Raw genomic sequence first — 20,256 nt, forward strand, 5'->3', positions numbered from 1 at the left:
CCATGAAGGAGGAAGCACTATAAATCAGCCACACAATATCCGATCTGCCTAAAAATTCACAGGTTCGATGAGATTTCTATCCTGAAGACATCTATACACCAATATTATAGTTGAAGTCAGAATTATTAGCCCCCTTTTGCCTTTCCCAAATTATTTTTAACAGAGCAAGGAAACTTTCACAGTGTGTCTGATAATATTTTTTCTTCTGGAGAAAGTCTTATTTGTTTTATTTGGGCTAGAATAAAAGCAGTTATTAATTTTTTTAAAAACCATTTTTGGGACAAAATTATTAGCCCCTTTAAGCTTTTTTTTTTTTTTTCTCGATAATCTACAGAACAAACCATCACTATACAATAACTTGCCTAATTACCCTAACCTGCCTAGTTCACCTTATTAACCTAGTTAAGCCTTTAAATGTCACTTTAAGCTGTATAGAAGTGTCTTGAAAAATATCAAGTAAAATATTATTTACTGTCATCATGTCAAAGATAAAATAAATCCGTTATTAGAAATAAGTTTTTAAAACTATTATGCTTAGAAATGTGCTGAAACAATCTTCTCTCCATTAAACAGAAATTAGTGAAAAAATAAACAGGGGCGCTAATAATTAAGGGGGGCTAATAATTTAATAATATATATATTTATATATATATATATATATATATATATATATATATATATATATATATATATATATATATATATATATATAGTTGAAGTCAGAATTATTAGCCCCCTGAATTATTAGCGCCCCTGTTAAATTTTGTATATATATATTTATATATCGGCTTAGTCCCTTTATTAATCCGGGGTAGCCACAGCGAAATCAACCACCAATTTATCCACCAAGTTTTTACGCAGTGGATGCTACGGTGGCCGGGAAGTGCAAAACAACATTACAAAGTGTGAAACACTTTAACAAAGCACGAGACAAATTTACATTTTGAAAAACATTTTTACCTGTCATAAGACACAATTAAATAGGAAAAACAATTTTACCAAAGACGAAACAAATTTACATTTTAGAAAAAAACTTTACAAGACGTAAAACACTTTTACAAGTCCCGAAACAAATTTACATTTACAGATTCCTTACGGAAAGAGCATGTACCACACATCGGAAGTGACGTGGAATGTACCATACAATGACCTAAATTATTATTATCCATGTTCTCTGTCATCCTAAGGCCACACGGAGGTGGTGAGCACAGGTGCAATGTGCCTTTCATTGCTGCTTGTAGATTTAATTTATTTATGCATTTATTTTTTTACATTAGAAAAGTCATAGATGGAATAGATAAAATTAATGTGTTTGTCGTCACTGTTGATGTTTTCCTCAAATGCCACCAGCATTGTGCGTTTCTACAAATCTCATGAATATTTAAATACCCAATCATTGCTAGCCTACTAGCACAATATATACTGCAATTGGAAGTGGTTCATTGACGGAAATAGGATTATCGCTTGGTTTATTATCTCCCTAGACATAAAAGGAAATAGATTCCCCCAAAGGAAGAAGATGCCACAATAGCATCAACATGTGTCATCAGCCATTCAAACTACAATTCAAAACAGCGCTTTATCCCGACGAAACAAACAAACAAACCCTCAAGTCTGGAAGCATCCGAATGTCGTCTGGTTGACAGGCTGTGTAATTGGCAGGCTCAAAGCGGGTTGTGATCTAGGCTGACCCGCTCGGTAATTTCCCTGACGTTTATTTACATAGTGGATTAAGTCTGTCAGAACTAAGCCTGCGAGCGTGAGGGAACCGTATGCAGGAGGTGAATGTTTATCTGGTGTCACAGCTTCACTTGGAAAGCCTCTCCTTCACTTTTTTTTTTCCTTAGCACTGACAGGGCAACTTTAATAACAGCTGAGAAGTGCGGAGGTGTGTATGAGAGTGTGTGCGTGTCAAGTCCGACGTGGTAAAAGGGCACCGGGTGATGTGACAAGAAGACGTGAGGTTTTTAGAAGATATTTTGTCGCAGCAGACGTGAGGAGGAGATACAGCGAGGTGTCTTTAAAGGTTCAGGCAGAAATGTTAAGCACAGATGGCAAACCAAAGGGAGTTTATAGATGTGAACTCTCTTTCTCTCTCAAAATAAATTTATCTGAAGAAAAACAAACTAAATAAATAAAAATATATATCAGTCCACAAAGACTATAAAGTCACGCACAGAGAAAAGTGAAAGCAGCAGAGTAATTTCAGATGATGCACGGTGTCTGTGGCTTTTTTGCTGTTGTTAAGATTTATTTGTACTGTCCACAATGGCTACAATGACCAATGGCTGGCTACAGCACATCATTTTTTAGGTGATTACATTTAATTCTCCATATAAATGGCTCAATGAACTGTCTATCCATCCATCCGTCCATACGTCTTTCTTTCTTTCTTTCTTTCTTTCTTTCTTTCTTTCTTTCTTTCTTTCTTTCTTTCTTTCTTCCTTTCTTCCTTCCTTCCTTCCTTCCTTCCTTCCATCCATCCATCCATCCATCCATCCATCCATCCATCCATCCATCCATCTATCTATCTATCTATCTATCTATCTATCTATCTATCTATCTATCTATCTATCTATCTATCTATCTATCTATCTATCTATCTATAATTTTGTTTGTTTGTTGGTTGGTTTGTTTGTTTGTTTGTTTTTTGTTTCTTTCTTTCTTTGTTTCTTTCTTTTTATTCATCTATTTCCTCCATCCATCCATCCATCCATCCATCCATCCATCCATTCATCCATCCACCCGTCAGTCAGTCGGTCTGTCGGTCTGTCCGTCCATCCGTCTGTCACATCTTTCTATTCATCTATTTCATCCATCCATCTATATATTTATCTATCTCATATTCTTTCTCTTTCTTTCTTTCTTTCCATCTGTCCGTCCGTCTATCTATCTATCTATCTATCTATCTATCTATCTATCTATCTATCTATCTATCTATCTATCTATCTATCTATCTATCTATCTATCTATCTATCTATCTATCCAACTATTTGTCTTTCTGTCTGTCTGCCCACACATACATGGGTACTTTATAAATTTAGTTTTTCCCATCGCTTTTTAAAATAAAACAAATCCATCTCCACATTAAAATGCAAAAATGCACAAAGATGCATGTTGAGGGAACACAAAAAAAAAGAAAAAGAAAAACTTAACATATGCAGCAACATAATTTGGCAAATATAATGTAAACAGCCTTACTGTCTCTCTCCTGGGTTGTGAGGTCAGGAAGACGCAGGACATGTCGTCGTGGCAACAGCAGTGTCTGGAAGGGCCATGTCGCCCAATACGGCACCACCACTAACCAGTGCTCGTTTTCTACAACCACGCGCTCCTGTGTCATCAGAAACAAAACAGTTCATGCAGTATTAGCAATATATTATGCTCTTTCATGTGATTCATATTTACTAACTCCAAGGTTGATGCTTTATATTATTTTGAACATCACTGCTCAAGACTTTCTCAATCATAAGGTTGTGGTCATGTGATAAAGCCAAAAGCATACTCTGTGTACTAGTAACCAAATATAAATACTTAAACAATGCAAGTAAATGTACAGATGAAATCATTGCAAATTTTTTTTTTTTCTTACTTTTTTTTGTCTTGTTTCTAGTCCAAATATCTACAAATTCCTAAACCAAGAAGCATTTTTAAACAAGCAAAAACTATTGTATTGTTTTAAGAAATAATATCTCAAAATCAAACTTAAAATGAGCAAAATAATCTGCCAATACGGTAAGCAAAATAATCCAATGTCAAAAGTGTAAACAAGATTATTTTGTTTGTTTTAAAGAAAAACACACTTAATTTTGACATATTCTTTGTTAAAACATTACAATATATATATATATATATATATATATATATATATATATATATATATATATATTTTTTTTTTTTTTTTTTTTTTTTTTTTTTTTTAATGTATTTTTTTTATTATTATTTAGAAAAATGCTTCTTGATTTAAGAACTTTAAATATTTGGACTTAAAACAAAACAAAAGAAAGGTCTCCAGGTATAAAAATGTGATGAAAGATGGCATAAATCAAACTGTTCGCCCTTTAATGCCAAGATCTGCGAAATGATGCTATTTCAAACTTTGCATTTTGTATTTCAACACTCCCCTGTTCAGTATTCCAATAAAGTCAACGCATTCAGGATTCAAAATATGCATTCAAATATACGAACTCTCAGTTTTCCAGCATGACAGACTTATTGAGTCTTCTTTTTGTGTGCCTGTGGGCTTTGCACACTTAAATTTTGGCTCATTCGTCTATGCAAATGCCTTCCAACTTCACCAGATTAGTTGGATGGATTCCACGGCCTGCAATTTTTGAGCTCAATCTACAGCAGGATTCAAGGACTCTGGCATGGTTTTTCCAAAATACCGACATTCTTTTGTTTAAGTTATTCATAGATCTGCTGTGTGCTTTGGGTCAATGTCCTGCTGGAAAATCAAAGTCCAAACCCACATCTGGCCAATTTAATCAGGTTTACCTGATGGATCTGCCAGTATCTGACTCTTTTGCTCATGGGTTGGATGAGTTCTGTTTTGTAGCTTGGTACAAAGATTTTAAATAGTATTAAATGATAAATCATGTTACATTTAAAGCCAAAAGGCAAAAAAGTTGAATAATAAAAAAGGGATTTATTCCATTAACCCATTAATAAACTAGAAACAAACAAACAAACAAAAATTGTTTGTAATCATGCTATATAAAAAGAGAATTTGGAGTTCATTTCAAGAGTGTGAAATTGAAAAAAATAATAATAATAATATTGGCCCATGGTTATTACATACAGTTGAAGTCAGAATTATTAGCCTACCTTTTTATTTTTTTTCTCCAATTTCTGTTTAACGGAGAGAATTTTTTTTCAACACATTTCTAAACAAAATAGTTTTAATAACTCATCTCTTATAACTGATTTTTTTTTTTTATCTTTGCCATGATGACAATAAATATTATTTGACTAGATATTTTTTCAAGACACTTCTATACAGCTTATAGTGACATTTAAAGGCTTAACTAGGTTAATTAGGTTAACTAGGCAGGTTAGGATAATCAGGCAAGTTATTGCATAACAATGGTTTATTCTGTGGACCATCAAAAAAAATATATTGCTTTGAGGGGCAAATAATTTTGACATTAAAATGTTTTAAAAAAAAATAAAAACTGCTTTTATTCTAGGCGAAATAAAATGAACATGATTTCTCCAGAAGAAAAAATATTATCAGACATACTGTGGAAATACCCTTGCTCTGTTAAGCATCATTTGGAAAATATTTAAAAAAGAAAAAAAATCAAAGGGGGGCTAATAATTCTGACTTCCACTGTAGGTGGATGTGGCTCTTAGGCTCTGCCTACTTTGACATAGAAGTATTCTATGGCTCATTTCTCTTGTTTAGCCTACTGAGTTGTAATTCTAACTTGATTTGAGCATGAATCTTCCAAGATGGATCATAGTAAAGCTCAAAGTGTCTAATTTTGATCCCTAAATTTTGTTTGTAGCTCACTGGGGTCAAGTACTGTTACTATATTAAACTCAGGTAGGTGTAAATCGCCGTGAGTGCTGGCTAACAGGTTAAAGGAATAGTTTAACAAAACTGAAAATTATGTGATCATTTAACCACTGAATGTCACTGAAGTCAGCTTTCTTTAAAATATCTTATTTTTTGGTCAAAAGAGGAAATCAACTCAAAACGGTTTGGAATTACTTGCGGGCGACATTTTTGGGTGAACTACCCTTTTTAAACAACAGACACTTCTTCATGTTTAACACTAATATAACCCCAAATAAACAGGCATGAAGTGACTCGACTAGATTGTCTTTCTTTGTTTTTGTAGTAAAAACACAGACAAAATATTTCAGATTGTTGTTAAACTTGTATGTGCTTTATTGTTTGCATTTGCCAGTCATGCTTTTTTCAAGACAATTTAGTAGTGATTCCCATTAGCAGTGGAAACTACTAGAAATGCTTTCACTGGAAGCTAGATATGTTTCAGTGAAACCTCTTTTCATTTACATTTACAAGATATACGGTACAGGGTACAGGTGAATTGGTCAAATTTTCCGTAGTGTATGAGTGTGTGTGTTAATGTGTGTGTTGATGTTTGCCAGAGATGGGTTGCGACTGGAAGGGCATCCGCTGCGTAAAAACGTGCTGGATAAGTTGGCGGTTCATTCCTCTGTGGCGATCCCAGATTAATAAAGGGACTAGGCCAACAAGAAAATGAATGAATGAATGTAGTTTTTGATTCACATGTTTTCCATTTATTTACGGTTGTGAATTGTGAAGTGAGTTTTATCTCTGCTCTGTTGACTTTTAATGTTGTAAAGACGACTCTACAGTTAAACAAAGTGACTTTTATTGACATGTTAGTACTTTGAAATAATATAATCTACAATATAAGTACCATTCCTCATAAATCTTTTAAACTCATATTTTTAATAGGGAGCTATACAATATTATATTTTTGCATATACATTAGATTAGTCAGTACTGAATCCAAATCTGGAGCTTATCTAACAAAATACCTCATGATAACAGTCCAAAAACTAGTGTACCCAAATTTATGTCATAGAAAAATAGTAAACACAAATTTAAAAATAGGAAAAATCAAGAGAAGCAAATAAATTAAAAAAGTCAGTTGAAATTCTGTAGGTTGTAATTTTACCAATATTTAGCTTGAATTTAATTGTATTATCTTTCAATTTACAAGTTTGTTTGATGACTAAAATATTTTTTTCATAAACATATCTCTTTATTAAATCTGTTTTGTTCAAATACTCCAAAATACATTGACTATATTCACTGGGAAATGGATAAAAAAATATTCATTTTTAAAATAGGGTGTACTCAAATATCCTGAGCACTATAAGAAATACTAAATAGAAAAAAAAAAACTGTAAAATAATGTAATGGCAGTTTATTTCAAGGTTTTTGTACCAAAATATATAGCACCAATCCAGACAATATATCACTTTAAACTTTTAAAATGTTCATAAAATTAACTTTTTAAAACTTTTCAAGGTTAAAAGCTGTTTAAAATAAGATCAAGTTTGCATAATACAATTCAAAAGCATAAATAAACAAGAAAAAAATAAAAACATGAATCACAAATAATTGAAAACTGCTAATTTATGGATATTTTACAGTGTACAACAATTTACAATTACAATTTTATCAAACAGTTACCAGTGTTTAGTTATTCTTTTTCATCTACTCTCACCAGAGCATCCAATATGTCTTCTGTCATGTGTTAAAGATCCACCAAGAAGTTCTTAAAAACGAATGTTCCTTGGCCACCGGAATTCAGTAATTTGAGTTCATAATCTTAAAAATAGGAAATGCCCTAATTTAAAACATATATATATATATATATATATATATATATATATATATATATATATATATATATATATATATATATATATATATATATATTAATATAAATAAATATAAATAAATATATATATATATAAATAAGTTATTTTAATGTAAACATTTGAATTATCTTTCCTACAAAAGCACATCAATCTGCTTCATGTGTTAACCCCTGGTGGAGTATGTGTTTTGAGCTCTTTTTGGAAGCTTAAAAATAAGAGCCACTATCCAACAACATTATACAACATGGAAAAGCCAGGATAAAATGTAAACTGTGTTCATCTGAAAGAATAAAGTCATACAGTATACACCGAAGATGCCTTGAGGGTGAGTAAAATAAGTTGCAATTACAATTTATTTGGGTGCACTATTGCTTTAAATACTTGTATTATTTTAATTTCAATGTATTGCATCTTTTTGAGAAGAGAACTTATTTACTTATGTACACTGACTAATGTTGAATGACAGTTTTAATGCGTTTAAATAAATGTATCAAAATAAATGGAATTGAACTGATTTTGTTTTAATCAAAATAACTCATTTACATATCTATTAATTTGTTGTTTCATTAAAACATTAAAGGTAAGAATGGTTTAACTAATCTGTCTGTCGTTTCACTTCATAAAATCTCAATGTTTCATTAAGAGCCACAGGTATTTATTTTAATTAGTCTGTATCCATTTTTTGGTAACACCTTACTTGTAAGGGGCTCATATGTCATGTCATGAATGTGAAAAAGATGTTATGCATGCTTACGACAACTGTTATTAGTCATATTAACTGGTATATAAGTGTCATTTGCTCAGTTATGTAGTTTTAAATGCAAAGATGACATTGCTTGTTATGACATCTTGACATAAACATGTATATCATCTTAACTACAGTGGTACACAAGCTGAATTTGTCATTGAAATATTATTAAAAATGAATGACTCTTAAAAATGGTTTGACAGAGTAATGACACTTTTAATGAGACATTTTAATGACAAATGTAGTTGGTTCTACCAAAAAAGTGATCAAAAAAATTTTCATGACAAAATTATAATAGTTTCTTGACAATCATGTTTATGACATATTTATGACAAGTTATGTTGTCTTGGTAATGTCAAGTTGTCATGACAAAGATAAACACCAGTTGCGATGCCAAGTTGTCATAACAAACATTGTCATCTCTGCATTTACAATGTAAAATGTCATAACTTGACAGGTGACAGATGCTATAAGCATTCATTGAATCATGTGTCTTGTTATGATTATAAAGGTTTCATGACAGTTTTTATGAACACCTCTTTAAAAAAAGTGTAAACAAGTTTTTTAGCCATTGACTTTTAAGAATTACCAAGGCCCACAGTTTCAACTAAAAATGCTCTACTGAACAATAACAACAACCACAACAACAACAAATCCTGTTGACTTTAGATGCTCATCCTATACATCAGCTGTGCTGAGCTGAAGTCGGTTTTCGCTAATCAACGCTTAGCTTTCAGGTCACACAGTTCAACGAAAGTGTCATCAGTCCACAAAATGCCCTTTCAAACGTTTTCAGGTTTCATTACGCGACTTCTCAACTCCAGACACGACTTAATGCTGGCCTTAAAGACTGTTTTCTTCTAAACACTCAGCAGAAGAGGCCAGAAGTGTTGAAGATGTTGTTGATGTCTAGACACTTTCTCTCATTTCAGCCAAAGAGCCCTGAAAAGCTGTCAGTGTTTTAGCAGGACCTTCGCTCACTTCTCTTGCAATTGCTCCACTCCTTATGGCTTAATTTGCCAGGACAGCTGAATTCAGCCTTTGGGTTGCGCCAAGTATTTTTTAATTTTTTTTTAACTGAAGGCTTTAATGATTCCCAGATAGGATCCGATAATGTCAAATTACATGTTTTTTGTTTTTTGTTTTTTTAAATTATTATACATTTTACACAATATTGTTATCATGCCAGGAAGACCTCTATGAAACAGTATATAACTAAAAAGCTGATATTTGACCATTTTGACCAATTGTTTGCATGACAATTACCTTTTTTAAATATAAAAAATATTCATGATTTAAAAAAAAACAAAAAAAAACTTTTTTATCAACTTGCTAAAATGTAATGTAACCCAGATCATAAATCTAGGTCACTAATAATAATTTTAGAAAGTATTATTATTATTATTTATTTATATTATTTTATTATTAATACTTTAATAATAAGTGAATAAAAAGCAGAAAGATCGCTGTGTAATTAAAGGTATTAACAAATATTTTCGTACCTGAACTTGATTGGAGAAGTGAGCAGTTAGCTCCGCCCCCGCACATGCGACGAAAAGCACAAGCAGATAGTGCCAACAAGCAAACAAGAGCTAGAGAGGTAGCAAGTTGACAAGCAACCGAGAGAACTTGAGATATAGTGCTAACAAACAACCGAGAACTAGAGAGATATTAAGTTAACAAGCAGTGAAAACTAGAGAGCTGACGAGCTGGAGAGTTAACGAGCACACGAGAGCTGGAGAGCTAACGAGCACACGAGAGCTGGAGAGCTAACGAGCAGTCGAGAGCTAGTGATCTAACAACCAGTTGAGAGATAGTACATCAATAGAAAACTGACAAAATAGACTTGATTCAACTTTATCCTTCACTAATTACTGTCTTTGGTGAGTACCAATGCCTTTATGAGAAATTTATTAATATTTTATTGTGAATATGTTGGGTTGTAAAGTGAAACAGTAGTAAAAAACCAAAGTTCTTGTAAATGTTTTCAAAATTACTCTTAAAATTGCTTTTAAAAGAATCCTACATAATATTTCTAGTGTTTATAATTGTGTTTACATCTCTGTAAAATATTTTGTATTGAAAGTACTCATTTCTTAAAGAGACATGCACGCCATGCGGTGCTAGCCTTGCTAACACTGTGCATTAGCAGTGTGATTAGCTGTTATGTTTTATCAATGTACAATTGATTGTAACAGACAATTTATTTAATTTTAACTGGGTTATTTAGATACTTGACACTAATGTTTATTCTGGCTTTGTTGTTACAAGGCCGGGTTTTTTTTTTTTTGTGTGTGTTTTTTGTCCTCCTCACTACTGCCGGTGTTGTTTTTGGTTGAGAACGATCATCCTGAGATCGTCCTGGCTGAATATTCATATTCTGGTCTGGACTGGCGAGCCATCCTACTGATACGTGCCTGAACTAAGTAAAAGAGTGTGAAATCTGCTGATCTGGTAGGACCAAACTAATTTGTTAAGAGAGTTGTTTTTTTTTTCTCTCCTCGTGTTTTCTACAAGGATATTTTTCATGGGAACAATTTAAATATTTTTTTCCTTGGACTGTTTTTTTTCCTTCGTCCAAATTTTTGAAAGGAGACATTTAACTGGACACTTTGACTTCAAACAAAGACTTTATATTGAAAGTTCATCTTTACTTTTAACAAAGACTCTGCTTTTGCAATCTGAAATTACAATTTAGGGACTGTTTGGAACTTTAAAACTGAACTTTGCATTTATTTTAATAGCAGTTTGTTGTTGAATTTACTATTCACATTCTCTATTGTATTATACTGTTTTATATTGGTTTTATTTGTTTTCTTCTTTTAAAATCTCAAAAGTGCATTAAGCAAAACAATACAACATATTTTGCATTAATTTATTTGTTGTGAATTATATGATCCATTTATTAATCTTAAAATTAGATTATACTATTATCACTATTGTGTGTATTGTAAGTATTGTTCTTTTGTTCCAGTGAGTCGAATCTTGCCTTTAAATTCTGGTCCAAAAAGAATTCTAATTGTTAGCGTTGGTCTCTGTTATAAAAATACACTAGTTAACATATATAATAGGAGCCACACAAGGGTAGTGTTACATAAAACGTGGCGAGCCAGCCAGGAGCAAAATATACAGCTTAGTGTAATAGTTATAAATCAGATAAACACAATAAGGATAAAACAATTGCGTAAAAATTAGTCCCCCTTCCCTGTGCAGATATTCAACCATGGAAATAGTGAAACACGAGAATGTTAACATCAAGAGGGCAGTCATTGTGAGTGGCTTAACCCATTCTGATCCAGACCAAGAAGTGGAAACCTGCTTAGTCAAATATGGATCTATAAAGCGCAACCTAATTATTGATGATCCCAACTCTGAGTATCACCAATGTGCCATTGTGGAGTTCTCTTGTGATTCTGCTATGCAGCACTTGGAGGGTTTATTGCCTATGACCATCAAAAGTAAGTTAGACACTAATGTGGCCTTTCATGTGCGCAGCTTGGAGAGTGTGTACATGCCTGCAACACATAGCAATGTTACTGAGGCATACTTTGAGAATCTGCAAGCCCTTGCTCAAGACAGTGGAAGGACTCTGCGAGAAGTACTTCACAGTGAGCTGCAAAAAATTTCAGAATTGATGTTTCCAGAAAGTGAATCCTCAAGACCTGAGCCTGAGTTGGAACAGTTTGTGTATGACAGCAGTACAAGAGAACCTAAAAACCCTGCCAATGACAGTACACCAGCACAGTCATCATGTTCTGCTAGAAGTCCTGATGCCAGTGTTGCTGAGACCATTTCCTTTAACATACCTACCAGTGCTTTGAATCCACCTGCAATACAACGAGTAGTGATGGAGCATGTAGTAAAGACCAGTGATCCAGTGCCATCTTCTCATGTGGCTTTTCGTCTAAAAATATTCTCCGGAAAAAATCCTCGCCCCAGCCATGAACCAGATTTTGACACTTGGCGTGCAAGTGTGGATTTCCTATTAAATGACAAGTCATTTTCTGATTTATATAAAACTGGGAAGATCCTTGACAGTTTGCTACTTCCAGCTTCAGATATTGTCAGACATGTCAGTCCAAATGCCCCACCGACACAATGCTTGGAGCTGTTGGATTCTGTTTATGGCTCCGTGGAGGATGGAGATGAACTTTTTGCAAAGTTCATTGGTGTTCTTCAAAATCAAGGTGAGAAACCTTCCACCTACCTTCACAGACTACATGTGTTGTTGAGTACTGCCATTAGAAAAGGTGGTGTGGCTGAGGTCGAACGGAACCGTTGTCTCCTCAAGCAATTTTGCAGAGGTTGCTGGGACAACAGCTTGATTGCTGAGTTGCAGCTGGAAGGAAAGAAAGACACACCCCCTCCTTTTGCTGAGCTTGTGGTTCTCATTCGCACTGCGGAGGACAAACAGTCGCTGAAAGAAGAAAGAATGAGGAAACACCTAGGATTTAACAAACATGCGCCAGTTCCACTTAAGTTACGACCAGCTACTCACTTTCAATCTGTGTATTGCAGCGACATACCTGATATGCCCAATGATGAATCGCCAAGTCAGTTAAATGAAAAACAGAAAACTGTCAAGACTAAAAACAAAGTTGAAAAATCTGAAGTTGAAAGCCTGAAGAGAGAAATTGCTAAACTTCAAACACAGATTGCTACGATGAAGACTGAGCCAGTTCACAAAGTAAAGAGCAGCCCTAATCCAAGTGAAATTTCTGAATTGAGACAGCAGATAGCTGAACTTCAAGCTCATCTCATTCCAAGATTTCAGAGAGAGCATCAAGAGAGGTCTCTTCCGTCTAACACAATTCCCTTGAAACACCGACCCAAGCTGACTGAGACTGTGATGAAAAATGATCCAAAACCCACCTGGCAACTTAACAACAGACCCCGTCCTGGGTATTGCTTTCATTGTGGAGAGGACGGACATCTTGCGGTTAACTGTGAGAACGATCCAAACCCTTGTAAGGTGGAAGAAAAGCGTTATGAATTAAGAGAAAGACAAGCTAAATGGGACCATCATAATGCCCCAAATCCTAAACATTTAAACTGATGTCCGTCTCTGTTACAGGGCAAACAGAGACTGGAAGAAGAGAAAAATGCCCAAAGAAACATGGACTTCATTCTCATCAGTCTCCATGTTATGAATTGCCTGCTGGATTAGTAGGAACAAGGTGTACTGCCAGCATCAAAATTGAAGGAAGAGAAGTAAACTGCCTTCTATATACAGGTTCGCAGGTAACAACCATCCCCAAGTCCTACTATGAGAAACACTTGTACAAGCACCCAATAAAATCTTTGGAAAACATATTAGAAGTTGAGGGAGCTAATGGACAATCTGTACCCTACCTGGGCTATGTCGAAGTTAATTTGAAATTTCCCAAAATGTTTCTAGGTGTGGAAGCAGACGTTCCTACTTTAGCTCTCATAGTTCCAGACTTGACCAATATGCCACAGATTCTAATTGGAACCAATTCACTTGATGTGTTATATGTCAACTGCACTCAAGGAAACAACATTACTCCCAAGTCATCTTGCTATGGGTTTCAAGCAGTAATAAAAGTGCTGGAGAGGAGGAAACGGCAAGCTTCCCTTGTGACTGTGGGGTATGTAAAGCTGAAGGGGCATCAACAAGAGGTGGTACCAGCAGGATGCACTGTAGTCCTGGATGGATTGGTTCAAGTTAATAGTCCTCCAGCTGAGAAGTGGGTGTCGCTGGAGCCGCCAACTACGACTCCATTACCTGCTGGTCTATTAGTAGCAAGCTCTTTGCACAGTCTTCCTGCAATGAAACGCTTTGCACAGTTACCAGTGGTAGTAAGGAACGATACTCAGTCTGATCTGTTTATTTCCCCAAAATCTGTGATTGCTGAAGTCCATGCAGTTCAACAGGTGATGGAAAGACCATCATCTAAAGATAATTTCGAAGATAAGAAGATTAAAGAAAATGCTTTAAACATTCCGATTGACTTTGGAGATTCTCCTCTTTCACCAGAGTGGAAAAAAAAGGATAACATCCCTTTTAAACTCCATGACTGATGTATTTGCATTACACGATCTGGACTATGGTCACACTGACAAAGTGAAGCATCACATTAAGCTTAGCGATGAAACCCCATTCAAGCACCGACCTCGACCAATTCATCCACAAGATGTAGATGCTGTCAGAAGACATCTTCAGGAGCTTCTTGAAGCAGGAATTATCAGAGAATCTGAATCTCCTTTCTCATCTCCTATAGTTGTGGTGCGTAAAAAGGACAACTCTGTGAGATTGTGTATTGATTTCCGAAAGTTAAATTCCCAGACAATCAAAGATGCCTATGCCCTTCCTAATTTGGAAGAAACATTCTCAGTATTGACCGGATCGAGGTGGTTTTCAGTCCTTGACCTCAAGTCAGGCTATTACCAAATTGAAATGGAAGAGGCTGACAAGCAGAAAACTGCCTTTGTATGTCCGTTAGGATTCTGGGAATTTAACCGGATGCCACAGGGAATCACGAACGCACCAAGTACGTTTCAGCGGATGATGGAACGCTGTATGGGAGACCTCAATCGGAAAGAAGTGCTTGTATTCATTGATGATTTGATAGTCTTCTCAAAAAGTCTGGAAGAACATGAAGCTCGGCTGGTGCAAGTACTGGAGAGGTTAAGAGATTTTGGACTAAAGCTCTCACCTGAGAAATGCAGATTTTGCCAAACATCTGTCAAATACCTGGGCCACATTGTATCTGAAAGTGGAGTTAAAACCGACCCACAAAAGGTTGAAGCCCTGAAAACCTGGCCGAGGCCGGAAAATCTTAAGGAGCTCAGATCTTTCCTAGGATTTGCGGGTTATTACCGCAGGTTTGTCCAAGATTTTTCAAAAATTGTAAAGCCTCTTAATGACCTCACCGCTGGGTACCCTCTTCTACAAAAGGGTCACAAGAAAAAAACGAATGGAACAACTCAGTATTTCAACCCTAAGGAGTCGTTTGGAGAACGATGGAGTCAAGAATGTCAACAGGCATTTGATACTGTAATTGCAAAACTCACCTCTGCTCCAATTTTGGGATTTGCTGACCCAAAACTCCCTTACGTGTTGCACACAGACGCCAGTACCATCGGGTTGGGTGCAGCACTTTACCAGGAACAAGATGGACTGATGAGGATCATAGCATTTGCAAGTAGGGGACTCACCAGGAGTGAATCAAAGTATCCTGCTCACAAATTAGAGTTTTTAGCATTGAAATGGGCTGTTACGACCAAATTCAGTGACTACTTGTATGGAGCTAACTTTACAGTAATAACTGATAGTAATCCGCTAACCTACCTCTTGACATCAGCAAAACTAGATGCAACCAGCTATAGATGGCTGTCAAGTTTGTCTACATTCACCTTTAAGATACAGTACAGAGCAGGAAGTAAGAACCAGGATGCAGATGGTCTCTCTAGGCGGCCACAAGCGGAGATTCCAGATGACCTAGAGACAAAGAAAGAGAGGGAAAGAATTAGACAGTTTACTTACCATCATTTGACAGGACCATCATCTGAAGTACCATCGATAATTGCATCAGCAGAAACTGTGGATGCCATCTGTGAACGACATCAAATTAAACAGGCCTATCATGATCCCGATGTTTTACACCCCTCATTAACTTTAGTAGAGTCCCTAACTGTCGATGTGAGTGCTTTGCCTCAAGAGTTCACACAGGAAGATGCTTATCACTTTTCTGGTCTTCCTAAATTGTCTGAAGAAGACCTGCGTGAAAGGCAAAGAGCTGATCCAGAAATTAGGATTGTTATCCAACAACTGGAGTCAAACGAAAAGCCCTGTCTCAAAACTATTCCATCTGAATTAATTCTGTGGTTCAAAGAATGGAACCGTCTGGAGTTAAAAAATGGCATACTATTCAGAAGGAGAAAGTGCGAAAGAGACACAACATACCAATTGGCATTGCCAGCTGACTTTCGTGATGTGGTCTTGAAAGAACTCCACGATGAAATGGGACACTTAGGGATTGAGCGAACTCTCGAACTTGTTCGAACAAGGTTCTTCTGGCCTAAGATGTCATCAGCTGTAGAGCAGAAGATAAAGACCTGTGAACGTTGTGTTCGCCGCAAGACTTTGCCAGTAAAGGCTGCTCCGCTGGTGAATATACAAACTAGCAGACCTTTAGAGCTCCTTTGTATGGATTTCCTGACAATAGAACCAGACCGAAGTGGCACCAAAGATGTACTGGTCATGACTGACCATTACACCAAGTATGCTATTGCTGTGCCTACAAGCAATCAGAAAGCCCAGACAGTTGCAAAGTGTCTGTGGGATCATTTTCTTGTTCATTATGGATTCCCAGAAAAACTTCATAGTGATCAAGGTACCGACTTCGAGTCTCGCACAATTAAAGAACTTTGCAGAATTGCAGGAATATCCAAGATTAGAACCACTCCCTACCACCCAAGAGGCAATCCTGTAGAGCGCTTTAACCAAACGCTTTTGCAGATGTTGGGAACCTTAAACAACAAACAAAAATCAAGATGGAAGGATTATGTCAGACCGCTAGTGCATGCTTACAACTGCACAAAAAGTGATGTGACAGGATTCTCTCCCTATGAATTAATGTTTGGCAGACAACCGCGACTCCCAATTGATCTTGCATTTGGTTTACCTGTGGGTGGACAAAATGAATCACATTCCAAGTATGTTCAAGGCTTAAAGAATCGGCTGGAAGAAAGCTACAGAGTTGCAAGGGAGAATTCTGCAAAGATAGCAGACCGCAACAAGAAGAGGTATGACAAGAACGTTGTCAGTTCCACTCTTGAAATTGGTGATAAAGTACTTGTAAAAAATGTTCGCCTAAAGGGAAAACACAAGCTTGCGGATAAGTGGGAGCCTGATGTTTATGTGATAACAAAGAAAACTGGTGACTTACCTGTTTACACTGTTAAGCCTGAACAGAAGGATGGACCTCTGAGAACCCTGCACAGGGATCTGCTTCTGCCTTGTGGATTTCTGTCAGCAAGCACAACAGATGAGCATGTTGAAAGAAAAGTGAATCGAAAACCTAGAACTAGAGCCAGATGTGCTGTGGAACCTGAAGAGTCTGAGAGCACGAGTGAGGATTCAGAGTCAGATCATTATCCTGTAGACCATTACAGCCCTCAAGATTTCTTAGAGATTGAAACCAGAATTCTGTCTGACTCAAAACTTCCACCAGCTCAAAGCCAAACAGCAGTTCAACTACCTGGTGATGAAACCATGTTGGACGACAGACATGCTGTCTCTGCAGAATCTGTTGACACAGATACTGTAAACTTACCTAGAATGGCAAATTCCAAAGTACAGGAGGATAATCCTCTCACACCAGATCAACCTGTAGAAAGCAGCTTAGAAAACCTACCTGAGTTTGGAGTTGATTGTGGAAAGGAAATTGCTCACGTTGAAGAGGAACCGAATGTTCATGGAGAATCGCCTAAAAAATCAAGAGGCGAGAATGAAGAAAGTACCAATTTGACTCAAAGAGAAAGTGTCATTATTATAGAGTCTCAGGAGGACCAGAATGAAACAGATGAAACTGAAAATCTCAGACGTCCGAGAAGATACTGTGGACCTCCAAACAGACTTAACTACCCGCAACTGGGAAATCCTCTCAGCTTAGTTGTTCAGTCCTTGTTTTCCAGTTTGAGTACAGCAATTACAAGCTCTTTGGGAGATTCAAATTCCTCAAAAAATTTCTCTCCCAGTGAAACCATCTGAATTCCAGGATGCAGAGGGACCTGCATACATTCAAGAGGGGAGAATGTAACCCAGATCATAAATCTAGGTCACTAATAATAATTTTAGAAAGTATTATTATTATTATTTATTTATATTATTTTATTATTAATACTTTAATAATAAGTGAATAAAAAGCAGAAAGATCGCTGTGTAATTAAAGGTATTAACAAATATTTTCGTACCTGAACTTTATTGGAGAAGTGAACAGTTAGCTCCGCCCCCGCACATGCGACGAAAAGCACAAGCAGATAGTGCCAACAAGCAAACAAGAGCTAGAGAGGTAGCAAGTTGACAAGCAACCGAGAGAACTAGAGATATAGTGCTAACAAACAACCGAGAACTAGAGAGATATTAAGTTAACAAGCAGTGAAAACTAGAGAGCTGACGAGCACAGGAGAGCTGGAGAGTTAACGAGCACACGAGAGCTGGAGAGCTAACGAGCACACGAGAGCTGGAGAGCTAACGAGCAGTCGAGAGCTAGTGATCTAACAACCAGTTGAGAGATAGTACATCAATAGAAAACTGACAAAATAGACTTGATTCATCTTTATCCTTCACTAATTACTGTCTTTGGTGAGTACCAATGCCTTTATGAGAAATTTATTAATATTTTATTGTGAATATGTTGGGTTGTAAAGTGAAACAGTAGTAAAAAACCAAAGTTCTTGTAAATGTTTTCAAAATTACTCTTAAAATTGCTTTTAAAAGAATCCTACATAATATTTCTAGTGTTTATAATTGTGTTTACATCTCTGTAAAATATTTTGTATTGAAAGTACTCATTTCTTAAAGAGACATGCACGCCATGCGGTGCTAGCCTTGCTAACACTGTGCATTAGCAGTGTGATTAGCTGTTATGTTTTATCAATGTACAATTGATTGTAACAGACAATTTATTTAATTTTAACTGGGTTATTTAGATACTTGACACTAATGTTTATTCTGGCTTTGTTGTTACAAGGCCGGGTTTTTTTTTTTTTTGTGTGTGTTTTTTGTCCTCCTCACTACTGCCGGTGTTGTTCTTGGTTGAGAACGATCATCCTGAGATCGTCCTGGCTGAATATTCATATTCTGGTCTGGACTGGCGAGCCATCCTACTGATACGTGCCTGAACTAAGTAAAAGACTGTGAAATCTGCTGATCTGGTAGGACCAAACTAATTTGTTAAGAGAGTTGTTTTTTTTTTCTCTCCTCGTGTTTTCTACAAGGATATTTTTCATGGGAACAATTTAAATATTTTTTTCCTTGGACTGTTTTTTTTCCTTCGTCCAAATTTTTGAAAGGAGACATTTAACTGGACACTTTGACTTCAAACAAAGACTTTATATTGAAAGTTCATCTTTACTTTTAACAAAGACTCTGCTTTTGCAATCTGAAATTACAATTTAGGGACTGTTTGGAACTTTAAAACTGAACTTTGCATTTATTTTAATAGCAGTTTGTTGTTGAATTTACTATTCACATTCTCTATTGTATTATACTGTTTTATATTGGTTTTATTTGTTTTCTTCTTTTAAAATCTCAAAAGTGCATTAAGCAAAACAATACAACATATTTTGCATTAATTTATTTGTTGTGAATTATATGATCCATTTATTAATCTTAAAATCAGATTATACTATTATCACTATAAGTATTGTTCTTTTGCTCCAGTGAGTCGAATCTTGCCTTTAAATTCTGGTCCAAAAAGAATTCTAATTGTTAGCGTTGGTCTCCGTTATAAAAATACACTAGTTAACATATATAATAGGAGCCACACAAGGGTAGTGTTACAGTAACTATGTGTAAATGGTGACATTATGTGCATGCATGCTATGTGTTACGCCTATAGATTTATGACTTTTTGGCTTGGGGGAGAGTTAATAAAATACAATTTAAAAAAATATTAATAAAAAAAAATTAATGAATAAATGAATGTATGAATAAAAATGATTAAATTAAATTAAATTAAATTAAATTAAATTAAATTAAATTAAATTAAATTAAATTCAATTCAATTCAATTCAATTCAATTCAATTCAATTCAATTCAATTAAAAGGCAAGGCAGAACCTCGGTTTTTGCACTATAAAGTTTTGAATCTGGTAATCATGGAACATTATTTCTTGCATATGACCAAACAGAACAACATTGTTGGCATCCAAAGACTTGTAGGCCTTTAACTTCTATCTTGTTAAAATATTTGGAGCTTGAGATTGAGATTGCATATTTCGGGCTGGATGCTTGGCCATTTCATCTTATCCAATATCCATTACGAGGGTGCTATCGCGAATGGACATGTCAGATGCACACCACTCACTTTGACGTTATTTTGCCGAATCACTGTGCTTATCACTTGGTGACGAGCCGTTATAATACGCTGA

At 35.6% G+C, this 20,256-nt stretch overlaps 1 protein-coding gene across 3 annotated transcripts in view; it reads right to left on the reverse strand.

Annotated features, from left to right (window-relative positions):
* Positions 1-20,256, reverse strand: part of galt (galactose-1-phosphate uridylyltransferase) — a 225,559-nt gene that overhangs the window by 71,196 nt on the left and 134,107 nt on the right. For all 3 annotated transcript variants that reach the window (XM_073914180.1, XM_073914179.1, NM_001328380.1), the window contains exon 8: positions 3,202-3,334. In XM_073914180.1, the coding sequence (XP_073770281.1) occupies positions 3,202-3,334 (133 nt within the window). The remainder of the gene's footprint in view (positions 1-3,201; positions 3,335-20,256) is intronic.

Source organism: Danio rerio, chromosome 10 (genome assembly GCF_049306965.1).
Source record: "Danio rerio strain Tuebingen ecotype United States chromosome 10, GRCz12tu, whole genome shotgun sequence".
NCBI lineage: Eukaryota > Metazoa > Chordata > Actinopteri > Cypriniformes > Danionidae > Danio > Danio rerio.